At 37.4% G+C, this 17,547-nt stretch overlaps 1 protein-coding gene across 6 annotated transcripts in view; it reads left to right on the top strand.

Moving 5' to 3' along the window:
• Positions 1-17,547, top strand: part of TRAK2 (trafficking kinesin protein 2) — a 29,965-nt gene that overhangs the window by 8,033 nt on the left and 4,385 nt on the right. For 4 of the 6 annotated variants that reach the window (XR_012044409.1, XM_072874912.1, XM_072874913.1 and 1 more), the window contains 14 exons: positions 657-851; positions 4,543-4,596; positions 5,387-5,457; positions 6,123-6,239; positions 7,666-7,875; positions 9,714-9,792; positions 11,563-11,693; positions 11,887-11,961; positions 12,616-12,753; positions 14,763-14,842; positions 15,558-15,761; positions 15,897-16,195; positions 16,532-16,810; positions 17,034-17,133. Coding sequence is in view for 5 of the 6 variants with exons in the window: in XM_072874912.1 (XP_072731013.1) it covers positions 657-851; positions 4,543-4,596; positions 5,387-5,457; positions 6,123-6,239; positions 7,666-7,875; positions 9,714-9,792; positions 11,563-11,693; positions 11,887-11,961; positions 12,616-12,753; positions 14,763-14,842; positions 15,558-15,761; positions 15,897-16,195; positions 16,532-16,810; positions 17,034-17,133 (2,032 nt within the window). In the remaining variant the exon portion in view is untranslated. The remainder of the gene's footprint in view (positions 1-656; positions 852-4,542; positions 4,597-5,386; positions 5,458-6,122; positions 6,240-7,665; positions 7,876-9,713; positions 9,793-11,562; positions 11,694-11,886; positions 11,962-12,615; positions 12,754-14,762; positions 14,843-15,557; positions 15,762-15,896; positions 16,196-16,531; positions 16,811-17,033; positions 17,134-17,547) is intronic. The other 2 variants (XM_072874914.1, XM_072874917.1) reach the window with 1 other exon arrangement.

A 17,547-nucleotide genomic window follows, 5' to 3' on the forward strand; every position in this document is an offset into this window, starting at 1 on the left:
TTTTTTGCAATAATTGTGAAGAGATTAAGCGGGGGGACCTGACACAGGAAGAGCTAAACTTCCTTTCCAGGATTTTGAGTATCCTGTTTCTCAGAGCATGATTCTGTATGGATTATAATGGAATGTTATATTTGTTCCCTGATTTCAAGGCAGTATTCAGTTGATATTTGTAGTTACCTTAAGATTGTTTACATCTATGTTCATTACCAAACAAAAGGATAAACGGAAGAACAAGAAAAATGTGGATTTCCTTCAGAAAAGGGAAGTGTAACTATGCTAAAGCCAATGAAACCTTACAAAATCAATAGCTGGTAAAATATAGGTCTGTGTTTTAGTTCAATGAAGAGGAAAAGATAGAAATTGAAACTCACTACATACATCGTATTCAAGAAGTTGGAGGGAATTATGGCTAGACCAGCTTTCCAGGAAGTTGTGGAGTCAGTTGAGGATGAGGAACTTACAAATATTACAATGTAAATCAAGTATTGATTCAATAAGCATTCCGGTAATTCGTCCAGTGCTGAATAATTATTTTCAAATCTGCTGAAGGTTTATAAAGTATTTTATAGTATATAGACTATGTACTACTGTAGCAATATTAAATATCTGTTGTATTTAATAGTAATGTACTATTACTGGCATTTACTCACTTTCAGATGTCTGCTCCAGTGAGGACCTTCCTGAGGTAGAGTTGGTGAGCATGCTAGAAGAACAGTTGCCAGATTACAAGTTACGAGTGGACTCTCTGTATCTGTATGAAAATCAAGACTGGATTCAGTCCCCTGCTTGCCATGGCCATCTTCCTGAAATCACTTCTCCAGTTTGTGATGAGGAGCCCTTCCGTTACATGAGTAAGTATATCTGGGCTTAGGATTTTTTTTTTTCCAATTATTGAAGAGAAAACTGTAAATATAAAATTGATATTATTAATATTATAAAGTGTTCAAATCTGGAAAACTTTGGACAGGTGGAAGAAAAAGCTGAGTTCAGGGGAAGTGCTTGTAGTTCAGCACTGCAATTCTAAGGGCTGACCTAGCACGTCCCATGGCTGCCTGATCATTAGATTTCACATAGAAATAAAGAGTGGGAATATGTGATAGTGAAAAAGAGGCAGGAACCTAGAATTGTGCTAGATTAGATGTAGTACGAGAGGTATGGAGTATGCAGTGGCTCTGTTTTCAGGAATGTTAATGATGCTGTGGTTCTTTTGATGATGTTTGCCCTGATGTTTTTTGTCAATGTTGCTTTTGAAATGCTGTTAATGATTTCTTCTGGAGATAGAAATGTTGTGAATGCCAGATAGGTGGGTACTAGATCAGTGTTGATCACTGCCTTCCAGTTTTGAAAATACTAAGTAACTTATCCTTAAACCTAGCAGATCATAAGGAAGAAAATGGTCAGCTTCCAATCACTTGAAGAAACCTTCAATATGTTAAAAATCAAACTTATAGAAGGCTGCCAAAAGAACCGAACACTTACTTGCCTGTAGTTTCAAGTGTTTTCATGTGAAAATAAGAGAATGCATTGTAATCCCTTTGGAGAAATGGGGAAGTCCTGTTTCCTCCATATATTGGAACTATTGGAACAAACCACCTGGGAGAGTGAACTTGATACTTGTATACAACCTTGGTATTTATATATGGTCTGTAATGATTACCTCTTCCTTGTACATGCCACCTTTGAAAGAGTTTTTTTGTTGTTGTTTGTGCTTTAAGCCTCCACCCAGGGTGTATAGCAAATGACTAAAATATGACTTCCTAAGAATGCAGTACTCAACAATTTAAAGCAATCTTGCTTGTTATCAGTTGAACTTGCAGGCTTGGAACTTTTTTTAACTGTGGAAAGTATTTGGAAAGCCGCTTAATATTTATTGCTTGGTCTGCTTCTGATAATAATATTGCAAGCATAACTGATTTTTTAGTTGAGTAAACAGTTTTGTAGTTCACTGGAAGCAGTTGTGTAGTCAGTGGGGTGTGTACTTGCCTCTAAGTTTTAATTATAAGGAGGTAGCATCAGAGTCTGTCAGTGCTGGAAGGAACTTTACATCAAATGTGGCTCTGCTGAAGCTCTCTGGTCAACACCTGGAGTTCCAGTGTGATGAAGCACAGAGGTCTGAGAGAAGGACTTTCAGTCAGTGTGAGCCTGCATTTCCAAACTGCAGTGAGAGGGAGGGGTTTTATCAACAATGTTTTAATGAAGGCAGTCAGGTACTATTTGGCTGTCAAGGTACTACAGAAAGTGGTGTCTTCCTCTTCCACCCAGTGAGTTCTTTCTAACTATAGAAAGTGTCTTGTGAAAATAGTAAACTGCTTGTGAGAGTTTTTTGAACGGTTGCCATAGATGTTTTCTTGACATTCTCAAAAAACAATGTAACAATGACTGACATTAAGTTAAAAGATAACTGTTAGGCATAACATACAAAACTAATTATATCATTTAAGAACACTGTCATAACTTCTGAGTCACATAAAGTCAAGATAAATACAGTTTATGTTTCTCCTAGAAACTGTCTGAAGAGATTGAATGTAGCAGTCATCATATTAGGTATTTTGAGCCTAGTAACTTACAGGGAGATACTGGGAACATCCCAGACAAATACAGCTATAAATCAAGATCTACTTATAATCATTGCTGAATAGCTTGTTAGGTGAAATTTGTGTCTTTCTTTCTGTTGACTGGAATTGGGAATAAATGTGACAATCATACTCTTGAAGTGGAACTTGGGTTTCTTATGTGTATATCTCCCCCTCCCTATATATGTATGGAAACATTTTTAGCACTTTTTCCTAAAGCGAATGCTAAACTCATGGTTTGAGTGAATTTGTGGTTGACATCCAAGAGAAAAAAAGCCAAAACAACACAACAGTTATTGCACTTGAGCTCCTCCTCTTTTTATGGCTGCTGCTGTCTATTAGAAGAAGGTTTACCCAATGACCAGTTGAGTTCCCACTGGCAGTGTTTTCAGTGGGAGGTGGAAGAATATTTTCTGCCTCAACTATGGTAGCGTAAGAAGCCCTGAATTACAAACCGTCTGTCTTTAGAACTACTTTGTATGTGTGAATAAAGGGAGATGGCACAACATAACAAGAATATTAACCAAAATGAAGAATTGCTTGCAGCTTTCACTTGGCAAGGTGAGTGAGGAGAGATTGCACATGTGCGTGTTCACAAGAGAGAATTATAACAAACTAGGTATAATTTTAATCCTGAACTGTGAGAAAATAACAAAAGTTGTATAGAGCTAAGTTTCAAAGCTGTTAGTTCTGTGATTTCATTTATCAGAGTAAATACATTTGCTTTTGATTTTAGGAACCTACCTACCTGAGTAACCTTGTATGTAATTAGTGTAAATCTTTATTGAGGTGACTTGGCACTGGATAGAAACTTTTAACTTGAAATCGCCTGATGGGAACAGTTACCACAGGAGCACTGGCTATAATATTTTGCATGTAATGGCTGAAACTTACTTATGCATGTGCAGTGAATTTCCCAAATACTGGTAAGCCAGATGAGTTTGGAGTCCCCTCTCGGCAATCAAGCAGTACCGTAAAATTGACCTCCCAAATGCACGTTATGCTGCTGATAGATAGGTACTTTAAATTTTGTGAAGAGTTTCTATTTTTGCCCTGCTTAGACATATAATTAGTAAATGACACTGATGTAAGTTGAAAGCTCCTAAATACTTGAACAGTATGTGTTGGGTTTTTATGCCTACTGATCTTGATAAAAAGCTTTTGATTTGTTAGTTTGATTTATTTTCCTGTTAAGCTCTTAGAGAAACAGTTCAGTAAAACTTTTTCTTCTATATTGTTCTTTCTGTTCTCCTGTCTTTCATGACTACAAGAAAGTTTCTTTCTATACTAAAATGCAATTTGTTTTTGTTCCTAGCATAGCCTTAGTGTTATGTTTTAAAAGGCTAATTATGGACGTTATGTATGTAAAGGACATACATAGCTTATATAACATATGTAAATGAAGTTAGTGTGGACTTCAGCTTGGCACTTCACTATCTCATAACTAAGTGTGCAGTCCTCAACAAGAACAAACAAAGAAAAAAACTGAGAACCAATACCACTGTGTATTCAGAGTATGAATCAGATTTAAAGAAGGTAAAAGAGTCAAGGAAATCTTCAGAAATAGATTTAGACCAAATCCATAGTAATCTAATTTTGCAGTGCAGTGATGATGGAATTAGTTTCAAAACAGGTTAACTTAGACCTTCAGTTGAAACAGATACTTTTATATTTGTTAAATTTATATTGCTGCCTTCTTTACTTTCATGATCCAGATCCCATAAAGCCAAAAGAACAAATTTCTGTTGAATTTGGACAAGCACAAACATCCATCACCTGCAAGCGAGATGTATAATTCTGCTCCTGAGGGAATCATATTTAAATGGTTCTTTAAAAGTTCTAAGAAAGTTTTAATAGTGTAAAAAGTATGTTTACACATGCAAATAAAGAACCTATTTCCTTACATTTTAATTCTTTCTCCTCTTTGTTCTTTTCCCCTCCCCATATCTTTCATTTTCTGTCACTCTAGCTCTTGTTGAACTTCCTCCTTCCTCCTTGGCTGGATCTCACAAATTTGCACAAGGTAATTAAGATTTCTTCTTTACTAGCATCTTCTGTTTCTCAGGACAAGAACTAGAGCAGACCAGTGCATTGTGTTTGAGCACTGTGTTTTGTTCAGAGTTGTTGCAAATTCTTCACGCTTTGTTTATTCTTCATTCAGTCCTGTTTTTCAAATGCTGCTTGTTCTCAGTTTTTAATAGTTTTACAAACACTTCAAATGTCAAAGTCACTCAATCAGTAAGATAGGATTTATTGCTACATCTAAATTGCAGACATACATTATCCCATTTCTTTTTAACTGTTTCCAAGATGATCAAGCACTTAATAAATATGTTTTCATGACTAGTCTCTGAGGTCTCCATACTTCCTTTGTATAGCTGTCACACACACTAATGGGAATTTTGTTTCAAGGGTAAAGTCTGCAGGTGTATTGAGCTATATTTGGATATGCTCCAATATACTTGTCCATCTCTCCCCAGCAGGCTGGATGATTTAATAGCTTAGCTGTATTCAAAAAGATGATCTTAAGAGATTTTTCTCCTTTTTCTAAATTTGAAGGATGTGTGAGCATCTGAAGTTTCAGCTAATATTGCTGAAAGCTGTAAATGTTCAATACCTCATTGTATCAGTCTCCCAAATGAGTATTGTTTCATATTTCTGAAGTTAAGATGCATTTTCATAGCCTCCACTAGTTTCATCAACTAAGTACTGTATTTGTATATAAACAACATCATCTGAGTTTTGGCTCTCTGCCTTCCCAGCAGTCTTCTTGTACTTAAGCTACTTCACTAAGTATGTTTTCCTCTTCTCAGTTCTTGGCACAGATAATGTGGAGCAGAAAACCTACAGTGATGCTGACATGGTCAAACATCTGTTAGCTGAGGTATGCTTGTCTCTGTAATACTATGTTGATATATTTGAGGATATGTATTTGAGGAAGGGTTTTATTCACCTACTTGAAATTTTGGTTCAGTTGTCTTCAGGAGCTGCTTATCAAACACATGGGTAATGAGAAGCTGCCCATTTGGTTGCACCATCTCAGAAACAAAATTTAGCAAAACTGTGGGCACCCATGGAGCCAGTGAGGTGTAAGAAAGAAACAGCTTTCTTCTGCTTTCCTGTTGCTCCTTTGCTTCTGCCCTCTCATTACTATTCAAGTTAAGCAGTCTGTTCTGGAGAAAGTGTCACTTGAAAGACCACAGTCCTAAGTATATGTGGCTTCTTTGTATGATTCAACAGAGCCCATATAACTTCTCCAGTACTCAGCACAAAAACCAAAACTGTCCCCAGGTTTGGTGCTTTCCCCCCCACTGTTACTGCAAATGACTGTGGAAGAGAATGTGCTATGTCAAGAAACACAGTTATGGATGTGTTCTGAATCCAAATGATGAAGCATTCATCATTGTTCTAACAATGTTGATCCATTTGAGAGTGAAGGGGGTTGTCAGAGTGGTGATGCATTAAACAACAGCTAGGAAAATCTAAAACTACTCTGAATTTAAACCTTACCTGATCAAAAGTAGACATTTGTTCTCATTTTGTGAGCAGAAAGATCGGGACCTGGAACTGGCAGCTCGAATTGGACAAGCCCTCCTTAAGCGAAACCATCTGTTGACAGAACAGAATGAAGCACTAGAAGAACAGTTAGGACAAACTCTAGATCGAGTGAGTGATCTTCCTTTCCTTTTTTGGTTTTCCCCTTTCCTTTTTTGGTTTTCCCCTTTCCTTTTTTGGTTTTCCCCTTTCCTTTTTTGGTTTTCCCCTTTCCTTTTTTGGTTTTCCCCTTTCCTTTTTTGGTTTCCCCTTTCCTTTTTTGGTTTTCCCCTTTCCTTTTTTGGTTTTCCCCTTTCCTTTTTTGGTTTTCCCCTTTCCTTTTTTTTCTTGATGAAAGTAAGAGGGTTAATAGAAATGTATTTATTTCATTGTGAAAGCCAGGTGATTGCTGCTCTCAAACTACAGAAGTATACTTAGATGTTGTTCTCCTAATTGTCATCCTTCAGTCAGGTTTATCGGTCCAAGAATTGACTATGAAGACTGCATATTGTGATTACTGAGAAATTACGAGAATGTTAGGTATTACTATGATACATCTACAGCAGGATTGCATTTTCAAAGTGTTTGTTTTGACCATCAGTCTGATATCCCACCATTAAACTAAGAATCTAATAATCTAAGTCAAAATAAGTAGTTGGTATCTGACATGACCTGCTACCTAACAACCTTACAGGTGAGGAAACAGCCAGAAAATGAGCTGGCTTAATGGGGTGCTTACACTAATAATAAATAAGTAAAATGTAATGAAAACTGAATTCTGCTCAAGTTCTTTACTCCAGCTCTTCCTTTTAAGCACAGATTCTGGATCTAATCTTTTCTTTGTTTTTCTTTCTTAAGAAAGAATTAAATAGTTGACAAACAATAAAGTAACAAACCAAAGTTTTTTAACCCTGGGGTCAACAGATGTAGTCTGAATTACAGTGAAATGGATTCAGTTGCTTGTATAAAACAGTATGCTGGTATTAAAACCATACTCATAATTAGCTGTAGGACAGCATAGACTTATGTATTCATATAAAATTTAAATATGCAAAATAGAATTTATCTAAATGAGATCTGTTTCTTCTCTTGTTTTTATTTGTCCTACAGTTCATTTAATGTATAGACTGGGGGGTACCAGTCTGTACACATAAATACAAGTCTATCAGTCCTTTTCTCCAGGAAGTTACAGTTCACAAAAATGGTCATAATCAAAATGATAGTTAGCATGTTGAAATCTAAACATGTATCAAAGCAGCTGGAAAATTATTTTGAAGTAAACCTTTAAAAAAGTAGGTTCTGTTGTCCATTCTTGTGTTTTCTTGAATTTTCAGTCTCCCTTATAGTGTTAAAATTGTGATTTTTGTGAACTTCCTATAAAATAAATAGAGGTTGAATCTTCTGTGCAAATGTAAATAAATGTATCATGACTTCTGAGCTATTTTTTTAATCTCATTTTAGACTGGAGCAGGGATGTTCCAAGAGGCTGCATAAATAGCAGAGTAATATTGCATAGCTAAAGTATATTTCACAAGCTGGTGATCTTCTTCTGTCATAGGTTAACCAGCTGCAGCATGAACTGTCAAAGAAGGACGACCTGCTTCGTATTGTTTCGATTGCTTCCGAGGAGAGTGAAACGGATTCCAGCTGTTCCACACCACTTCGTTTCAATGAGTCTTTCAATGTATCACACGATCTGTTGCAGTTGGATGTCTTGCAAGATAAACTCAGAGAGCTGGAAGAGGAGAACCTTGCTCTCCGATCGAAGGTATATCCGACTTAGAGTGTATACCATATATGCCGGATATGAAATAAATCCGGATGGTTAAAAATCCAGCATCTGGGTTTCTCTTGAAGCGTATGACTATTTTGTATCACTGTATACAAATCATACCCAAACACACTTTCCCTCCATCCCCCTTACCCTTCTGTTTCCTTCACTACTCATTATCTCAAGAGTCCTCCCTGAATGCCTGTATGGTATGTGAAAGAATATGGGGATGTATGTAAGCACCCAGCAAAAGTACTTGGACCCATCAGGCCCTCAAGCTTGTGCAACCTGTTTTGATATAAATCTGACTAGTAGTAGTATTTTGAGAATTCCATTGTGTTGCCATTACATTTTTGTCAGCCTGTATTCAGTATTAAGAGTTAATAAGCTTCAAATTCTTTTGAAGACACACTTAGTTTTGACTATGTGATTAGTCTCTGTATTTTAATTGGTCTCTCTTGTGTATAAAACATGAAGACAGGCACTGTGCCTTTACAAGGATAGAGACTAAATGGCCAGACAAAATAATGGCTATAAAAGTCATGGAACTAACAGCAAAGGTTGCAAGAATCAGAATCTACGTATGCAGTGTCTCTTCTTCGGAGGGGGAGAGTGGAACTGGTAAAATAGGAGATTGGTTAACAGTGGGTTCTTTTGTTGTTTTTAAGAAAAAGGGGGTGTTGTTTGTAAGAAAGGTGGGGGGTTTTTAATTTAGTGTGTGTGGTTTTTTGGTTTTGTGTTTTGTTTTTTTTTTTTAATGTGAGCCTTTTTAATGTAAGCTTGTTGCAGCAGTACAACAGAGACTAGATTCTTTTAATGTGAACAAAACATACTTTTCTCCTTGTTTTGTCTCCAAAATATTCAGCCTGAGATGCACATCCTTCCTAAAACTCCCTAAGACCAAAGGGATAGTTTAGTAGTGCTGTACGAGAAGAAAGAGGAGAAGATCAGACTTTTATTATGCTCCTAACCCTGTATATGATTACAGGACTTTACAGAACAGGGATTAATTTAGTCTACCTTTGTGTGAAAAAATGGAGTTGAAAAGAGGCTGCTATCATTCTGTGATACAACTTAACCTTCACTGACTTGAAATAGCCTCAATCACATTGAGCGTGTATTTGCCTTTTTTTTTTTTATTTTCATGTGACAGTATTATGTAAAGAAGTGGTTTTGCCTGCACTCGTGTAGCTGTATTTCTACTTGCTTGGATAATCTTTAAACCCATTTACTAAGTTTTACGGTGAGTCACTTACTGGCAAACAGTCCTCAATATAGAAGACTTACCTGTGCAGAATTTAAGATTATTATCCTCACAATCAAAATGGAAGTGGGAATCTAGTATGCTTGATGTTGTTTAGACCTGTTGTGATACTCGGTCTCTGGCCCAGAAAATTTACGGTCTAAATAGACTAGTTGGGGAATATGGAGAAAAGCTGTTCTACTGAGAGCTTTTCAGTGCCATAAAAGATTTGGCTAACATCATTCAGTTTTCAAGATTTCTTTGCCTTAACAAGTTTTGAAGCAAATTCAATTGCTTGCTTCTGATTACTGCATTGGTTTACTTTTACAAATTAAATATTTTTGCAACAATGTTCTATTGGAGGTGAGAGATCAGGGTTTTTTTCATGTGTCTTTCACTGAAAAGACCTATACAGTTCAGGGAGACAGGTTATGGTGGAAAAAATTATTAGGAAGTATAGCCAGATGCATAGGAATTATAAAGGTAGATAGAGAGGAGACTCTTCAGTTGCAAGAATTTCAGAAATAAAAATTTATAACATTAATATATGTATAGATAAACTGAAATTGGAATACCAGTAATTTTTTTGAAGGCTTGCCATCTGAAGACAGAAACCATTACATATGAAGAGAAGGAGCAGCAGCTGGTCAATGACTGTGTCAAAGAGCTCCGTGAGTATCCAGGCTGTATCTTGCAATGGCAAAATGGTATTTGAAATACGTAGTGCCTACACCTTCTTAGTTATCCCTGAATCAAAAAATGAGCTTCAGTAGTTTATGCCAATTATTCAAGTCTTGCTCTTTACCCAATTGCAAAATTGTTTCTGTATTTCATCAAGTTTCATTCTGGTATCCAACTGCAGGTATGTGTACCGTTTTTAGAGAGAGAAAATGAACACAAAATCTAATGTCCATAAACCTCCTAAACTGAAGCCTACAGACACTGGAAAATCAAGAAAATATACTTCTTGTATAGAGTATTCAGCACACTTGAGACTGAAATGTATCAGTGCATAGACTCTTAAATGCTCATTCTAAATTACTATATATCTATGAACACATTAGGGTTTTTTAAATATATATTATGAACCAAAGCATTTAAATTGGCAAATGTTTTAATTTGTCTAGAACAGTTGTCCATATTTGCTTTGGGGACTACTTATTTGCAACGAATTGCAGCTACTCTTATACAAATGCATGTTAAGTATTCTGAAACAATAAGGAAAAATCCTTTTTTTGTGTGGTGATTGTGTAATCTGGTGGTACAGTTTTTATCTGTAGTCATTTGATGTGTGCTACTTCCTTTTGTGCATAATAAGCTTATATTTTAAATTTTTTTTTTTTCTATATGACCACCATAAAGAAGACTGGGTTGCTGCTTGATTTTTCTTGTTCCAGTTGAGCATAAAATACTGTGAATTGATACTTAGTTGGTTGTTAATTTACTCCGTTCCCTCTGAGAAAATATATATCCTTTGCAAATAGAAGTTAATTCATGTAAGCTCTCCTGTTTTCCTTCAATGAGAATGTCTGTGAGTTCTGTTTTGTCCAATTCTATAGCACATATAGGCATGCTAGGTGATGTTGACTCACAGAAAGACTCTTCTCCCAAACAATGTCTAGTCTACAGCTTTAAAATTTGTATCTTCAGGAAAAAGGTGTCTGACTGTGAGCTTAAATGTCCACAGGCCCATGGGCAGGACCTTGTTCTGCAGTAAATCTGTGAGGTACAATAACCACTAAATTTGTAGTGTGACCTTTATGCAAGATTGATCAGACTTTATTATGACTTGGCTATGCTTTCAGGGCAAGTATACAAGCAAGACTAACTGCATAAAAATATTTCAGCTTTTTGAGTTGCTTTGTCATCTCACTTGATGAAGTGCTTGCTCAAAGAAAAAAGAAACTGGAAATTGTATGCAGTGGGTCTTCGGGGAATAGATAGTGACCAGAATCAAAAGCTAAATGTGTGTATGTTACGCTTGACAAGGTCTGACAAAATGCCTTTGCTTGCAGAGGATGGTAGTTAATAACAAGATGTATTCAGAGTCTGACTTCTTCAGCATATTCCAAGTCTGGCCTTTGTCATGAGCCAGTATGTCATTTGAAATTGCTTATAGCAGCTCACCTTGGATTTTATTACGGTCATTTCACATACCTGTGATATGTATTTCAGGTTCTGCATACTTAGCTCTGAATATGTTACACCTGCATTTGAAGTTAACTCTCTTTCTCCTCCTCCCCACTGTTTATCTTTTCCTTATGGATGTTCTAAGGCACCTACTTTTATGTACTATGAATTGATTTCCTAAGAGTATTGGTCATTTTGCAGATCATTGTTGACTTTCACTGATCTTTTCTGGGGTTTGGGTTTGGGTTTGGTTTGGTTTTTTGTCATGTGTTGGGAAAAGCTCTCTACTAAGTTCCTTTTATGTTTTGTAGGGGAAACAAATGCTCAAATTTCCAGAATAACAGAGGAGTTGTCAGAGAAGAGTGAGGAGTTGGTTCGCTACCAGGAAGAGATCTCATCCCTCTTGTCTCAGATTGTTGATCTTCAACATAAACTCAAAGAAGTAAGGGAATGCTGATGAAGAGTGTATGCGTGCGCGCGTGTGTGCATGCCGGTGCTTACAGCAGGTAAAAATTGACTTGCAAGCCAGGGGCTTACACTGCAAGAGAGTGGCTGTTTCAGGAAGGTATGGCAGAGGATCAACTCTCTCAGGGAAATCGGCTGAGAAAATGATGAGCACCTTTTTGTGCTTTCAGCATGTGATTGAAAAGGAGGAGCTGAAACTTCACTTACAAGCTTCCAAAGATGCTCAGAGACAACTGACAGCAGAGGTACTTCAGGCTTACATATATATATATATATACACACACATTTAGATAAATGATTGGAATAGAATACAAGAGAAAGACTAAGAGAGAATGGGAACTATTGCTTTTAATTATATGGGGCATTTCGTTTTTCATTGTGGTTGGAGTCATATGATTGGAGGAGAAGAATAATTATTTTTATTTAAGTCTACACAGGTATTTTTGTAGTTCACAGGAGTATGACAGGCAAGGAAGGTGTTCCAAGTAGGGAGGTCTTACTATTCTTCGTAGTTACGAGAAGAAGAGTAGTTTAGTGTGAATATTACTGATTATATCAACAATACTGTAGCTCACTAGATTTTAAGGAAGTTCTCTTTTTTCTTCTTCTGCATCAGCAGTTACTTTATTTACAGAGTTTTTCGATGTATGTTCCTTTGGATTTTATCATACTTTTTCCTCTTTTGAGTCTTAATTTGGACTTCATGCTTCCCCACTAAAATCGGTGCGGGTGCTATGCTGACTGTTGTCCATCCCAGATGTTGGCATGTGCCGTGCAGTTGGGAAAATGTTACAGTGTTGAATAAGTCAATACAGGTTTCTGTAGGAGTTAGTTCAGTTTCATTCTGTCTTTTCTTTGAAGCTTACTGGTATCACGTGATGGCCTCTTTTCTCTTTCAGCTACATGAGTTGCAGGATCGGAATGCAGAGTGTCTAGGGATGTTGCACGAATCACAAGAAGAAGTGAAGTTGCTGCGCAGCAGAGCCAGCTCTGTTGCTTGTCTCTGCCACCACCAGTCATGTGGAGTATTTCCTGTGGTAATAAATACCATTAGCATGGCATACACCTACTGGCACATATGGCCTGTAGTAGCATACAACTATATGGGTAAAACAGCCATTACAGGAGCTGCAGCAGGAACTATTTCATAGTAGGCAAAGGAGCTGATCTAATGGTTTTTCAGTTATTTAATGTGTACACTTTTGAGAATTTTGTGTATTAGGAAACTAACCATTCACTTGACACTTTGTGATAGTAAAATTATTTTTCCTTTTTATATGTCCTTTCTGTTAAATAAGGGAATTGTCAAGTTGTACAGCTAGTGCTCAGTTGTGCTAGTATATTGTTCAATGTTGATGCGAATTTTAATAACCTGATGGTGTTTCTTTAAGAAACAAAGCATCTTTTCAAGAGTTCGAAGAGTGTTTTTTTCTTTATGTAGTTTATGATGTAATTTTATGTCCTTATCTTGCGAGATTAAATTTTAAGCATCATCAGAAATGCATGACTGTAGGCGAATTGCCAGAGATGACTAAACCAATGGAAAAGGGTTAAAGGCATTTATTTTCCTCTCCTTATTAGTGTCAGGTATGTTCTGTCACGAATGAGTGATTTAGATCGCTTAAAAAATCACCGTCAAAGGTATTGGCAAAAGTGGTTTTAATGTGATTTATAAAAGTGCAACTTAACAAAGTTAGATGGCAAGGTTCACTGTATTAATTACTGCATGGAAGAAACATACAGAGGAAAATTGGGTTACACTCGAGTTAGTGATTCACGGAGAGACCGAGGATACAAAAGGGTACGGAGGACCCTCCCGTTGAGTCATGAGCTTCAGAATAGACCCCCTTGCTTTCTAAACTGCTGATGGAGTTTAGGTGTGGTTAGGTCTAATCTTAGTCTCAGACTTGGATAATGGTTTATGTCTAATGGAAGGAATATGAAGAGTAAGGAGGACCGTCCCCTTGAGTCACGAGGCTCAGAATAGACCCCCTTGCTTTCTAAATTCCTGATGAAGCTTAGGTGCGGCTGGGTCCAAGCTTAGTCTCAGACTTGGACAACGGTTTATGTCTAAGGGATTATATATGCAAAATTTATTAATTCAGCATGCAATCAAAGGTACCAAGATAGAATCAATGTTACCATACTACAAGGTTATGCACAATATCGGTCCCTTACCAAAGATATGCCATAGGTAAAAGGTCTCTCTTCCTCGAGGAGCAACCTTGAGAGGTGTCCCAGCTCAAGGGGAGATCACCACCATGCAGCCACGCTGCCTAGCAGGGAGAGCTCAAAGAAGGCTCACTTTGGCTGTCATATTTATAGATAAAGTGGTTGGTTCGTAGTCAAATTACATCGATAGGAACGATATGCATGAGACTCCTTGTACCCACAACTTTCTTTGTTCCTTGATGAATGAGTGTTGGAAAAGCCACCCACTATTCATGTATTAACTGCATGATCAGTGTTCCAAGCTCATATGCATCGATGCTCACTGTGTCACTGCTCCTTTGTGGGTTTTCAGAGAACAGCTTGGGACCAGAGGAGTTCGTGGCCTGGTCACGGCTCAGGCCTTTACCTCCTTTGGAGCCTGTACCAAACTACTGCTAGTTTGGTTAAGAGGTTGAGTGCATGTGTCACATGTTCCAATTACTGTACTCTCAAAAACTTCTGGGCTGTGCTGGGAACTTGTCAGGTTTTGGTTGTTCTGTGTATACAAAATCCTTTGCGTACGTGTTTGGCCTTGTAAGAAGTGCTCTTACAATTGTAGCTTAACTTAAGAAACTAACATAAAGAGTACCAAGAAAAAGATGTTGCTAATTAAAACTGAACTCATACTGGTTATACATGGGTGTAGTTACAGTGGAAAACTACCCCCTATGCCCTTCCTTCAGAGACCGAAAGGTTTGTCTAAAACATACTGTGATACCAGGGAAACAAACTGAGATTTTTTTGAGTATTTTTTTAGAGATGTTTTCTGCTAAAATTGTTAGGAGAAAGACTTGAATCTAATTTGTCAACTCCTCTGATTTCCATTTTTCTCTAGGATTCCCTTGCAGCAGAAATTGAAGGGACAATGCGGAAGGAATTGAGTCAGGGTGATGAATCCGTTCTCTCCAAGCAAAAGTATGTTTTCAGATCTCTATGTGCTATTTTGATATTTTTACGTATGCTTGTATTAAGGTGAAACTGATTTCTGGAAATCTATAAATGTGAATGTTCCCTCTGTAATAAGTTTTTTACATAACTTAATAAAAAAAGCCTTGTAGTATTTGGTAATCTTTTCAACTTTGAAACCTACTATTCTTATTTGATTCTATGAGGAAGTTGGGAATTTGCTAAAAGGATGTTATTTCATTCTTTAATTTGTGAGATTTTTGATGCAAATTCTCTGATGCACAGCACTAGTTTTATCCCTCTTAATGCTTATAGAAAAATTCTCAGGTAAATGAAATTAAGCTGAAAGACTGATAACAGTTTCCAAAGCCCTGAAGACCTGTTCCTGGATCTCTTACTTCTGAGCAAGAAGTAATAAATTAAATATATGCTTCTGAAAGCATATATAAATTAAATAAATAAAATATGTGCTCCTGAATGTTCTCAAGTGGTTATCAGTAGAGGTTCAGGTCTTTCAGGTCAAAGTAAGTGGTAATTCTGGTATTTAATAGAGTAGTACTCTTGAAAACGTGAGTGTCTTAGGCAATCCTGTTTTTCTGGGCTTAAATCATTTTAGTTAGGACTCCGCAGACTTTTGAAAGTCTGTTGTTCAGAGCTTTTTCTTTATTCTATCTTTTTCAAAATGCTTCTGAAAACCACATTTGCTTGCTTGTCTTTTCTGCAGGGTTCAACAGAAACGAGTATTTGACACTGTCAAGGTTGCTAATGTCACTCGTGGCCGCTCCTCTTCCTTTCCTGCCCCATTGCCAATCCCTGGATCTAATCGGTCAAGTGTTGTTATGACAGCACAGCCCTTCCAGTCTGGCGTACACCAGTTGGAGAGCCACACACAGATGACCCAGAGGAGCAGCTCTGAGAAGAATTTGAAGTAGGAAACACAGCCTGTATCTTCTTTCTAAACTAACTTATTGAAAACTAAATCCAGACTGGACCTCTGCTGTGTAAGAGAGAAATAGTTAATTTAATGGTCTTAATATCTATTATTATTTGATGTTTCTCACAGACACACTCATAATCCTGGCCAGCCGGGAACCCGTGGAGACAATGACTTACTTACAGCTCTGCACAGGCTCTCCCTCCGTCGTCAGAACTACCTGAGTGAGAAGCAGTTCTTTGAGGAGGAGTGGGAGCGAAAAATGCACTTGCTGGCTGAGCAGAAGGAAGGGGCTAGTGGCTGTAGTACACCAACAGAAAGCTGTTTTTCCCTGGATGCACACTCAGAATTCACTGATCTGTCTGCCAGCTCTAGTAATCTCCGTGTCCTCCTACCAGAAAAATTGCAAATTGTCAAACCCATTGAAGGTAAGAAGATGATCTTCCTTCTCTCATCAGCAAAAAAGGATTTTACATTGTTGGTGTGTGTATAGCTAGGTACGATATGCAGTAAGAGGAAGTAGTAGTATTTGGTAGGCTATGTGCCAACTAGCTCATTGGTATCACTTTCTACTTGGCTTTCTTACACGGTGCTAAGTCTTGGCATTATAAAGCTAGGCTTTATCTTGGCATTGCCATCCAAGTGCATCATGTGTATCATGGTGTCAGCACCAGTTGGCTGGAGTTGTTTTGATCATGAATTCTTGTAACTCAATACAGTAGTAGGTAATGGCTCTCTGAGACTCTTCTCTTTTGTCACACCAGGATCTCAGACCCTTTTTCATTGGCAGCAGCTTGCTCGACCCAACCTAGGCACCATTCTTGACCCAAGACCAGGTGTTGTTACAAAAGGTTTTACCCCTCTGTCTGATGATACTGCGTACCACATCTCTGACTTGGAGGAGGATGATGAGGAAGAAGGTGAAGGAGGTATAACATTTCAAGTGCAACAGTCCTTCCCGGAGGAAAAGAAATGTACAGTGGCAAAGCCAGTGGCAGGGATTTTCCTGCCACCTATTACTTCAGCAGCAGTACCATGCACCGGTAAGAAGCATCGTTAGTGTTTTTTCCTCTTTTTATTTTGCAGTGTCTTTTTCTTAATGGAAAGTACTTGACCGTGTGACAATGCTGTCTTTGCTGTCTTTGTTCTTTACTTTAAAAAAAAAAAAAATTAGCAGTGATAATAACATTATCTTAAACTTGCTTTGATTAGTTCTCATCTCTCTTTATTTTTACCCTCAATGGATGTAAATTCTCCACGTTGCAGCCTCAAATCCAGGGAAGTGTCTGTCTTCCACAAATTCCACGTTTACCTTTACTACCTGTAGGATCCTTCATCCCTCTGATGTCACTCAAGTTTCTCCCAGGTATGATGAGTGCTGACATCCTAAATGTTGCTGCATAGGATGAAACGGTTGCTTTCTGGCTTCTGATATATGGACCAGTTTTAAAAAATACCAAGGCAGCTAGGCAACACATAGGATGTTGCTCATACAAATAGTTGTAATTACAAAGGGGAAAGTTGAAATTCTCTAGAGTGAGAGTTAAATCACATTAGGGTAACTTAAAGGAAGTAAATTTATACTCCTAAATAGCAAATGCCATGTATCATATATCTATTGCAAAAAAAAAAATTGATTCTATTATAAGTTTTTTCTTCAGTTCTGTCATAATTTTTTTAACTAAGTTATTACTGGACATCTATGTTGATACCCTATCTAATACAGTATAGGGGACCACAGAAGGTAAATTCATTGGTACTTACACCAAAACCTCTCTGT

This window comes from Ciconia boyciana, chromosome 10, assembly GCF_034638445.1.
Source record: "Ciconia boyciana chromosome 10, ASM3463844v1, whole genome shotgun sequence".
NCBI classification, from domain to species: domain Eukaryota; kingdom Metazoa; phylum Chordata; class Aves; order Ciconiiformes; family Ciconiidae; genus Ciconia; species Ciconia boyciana.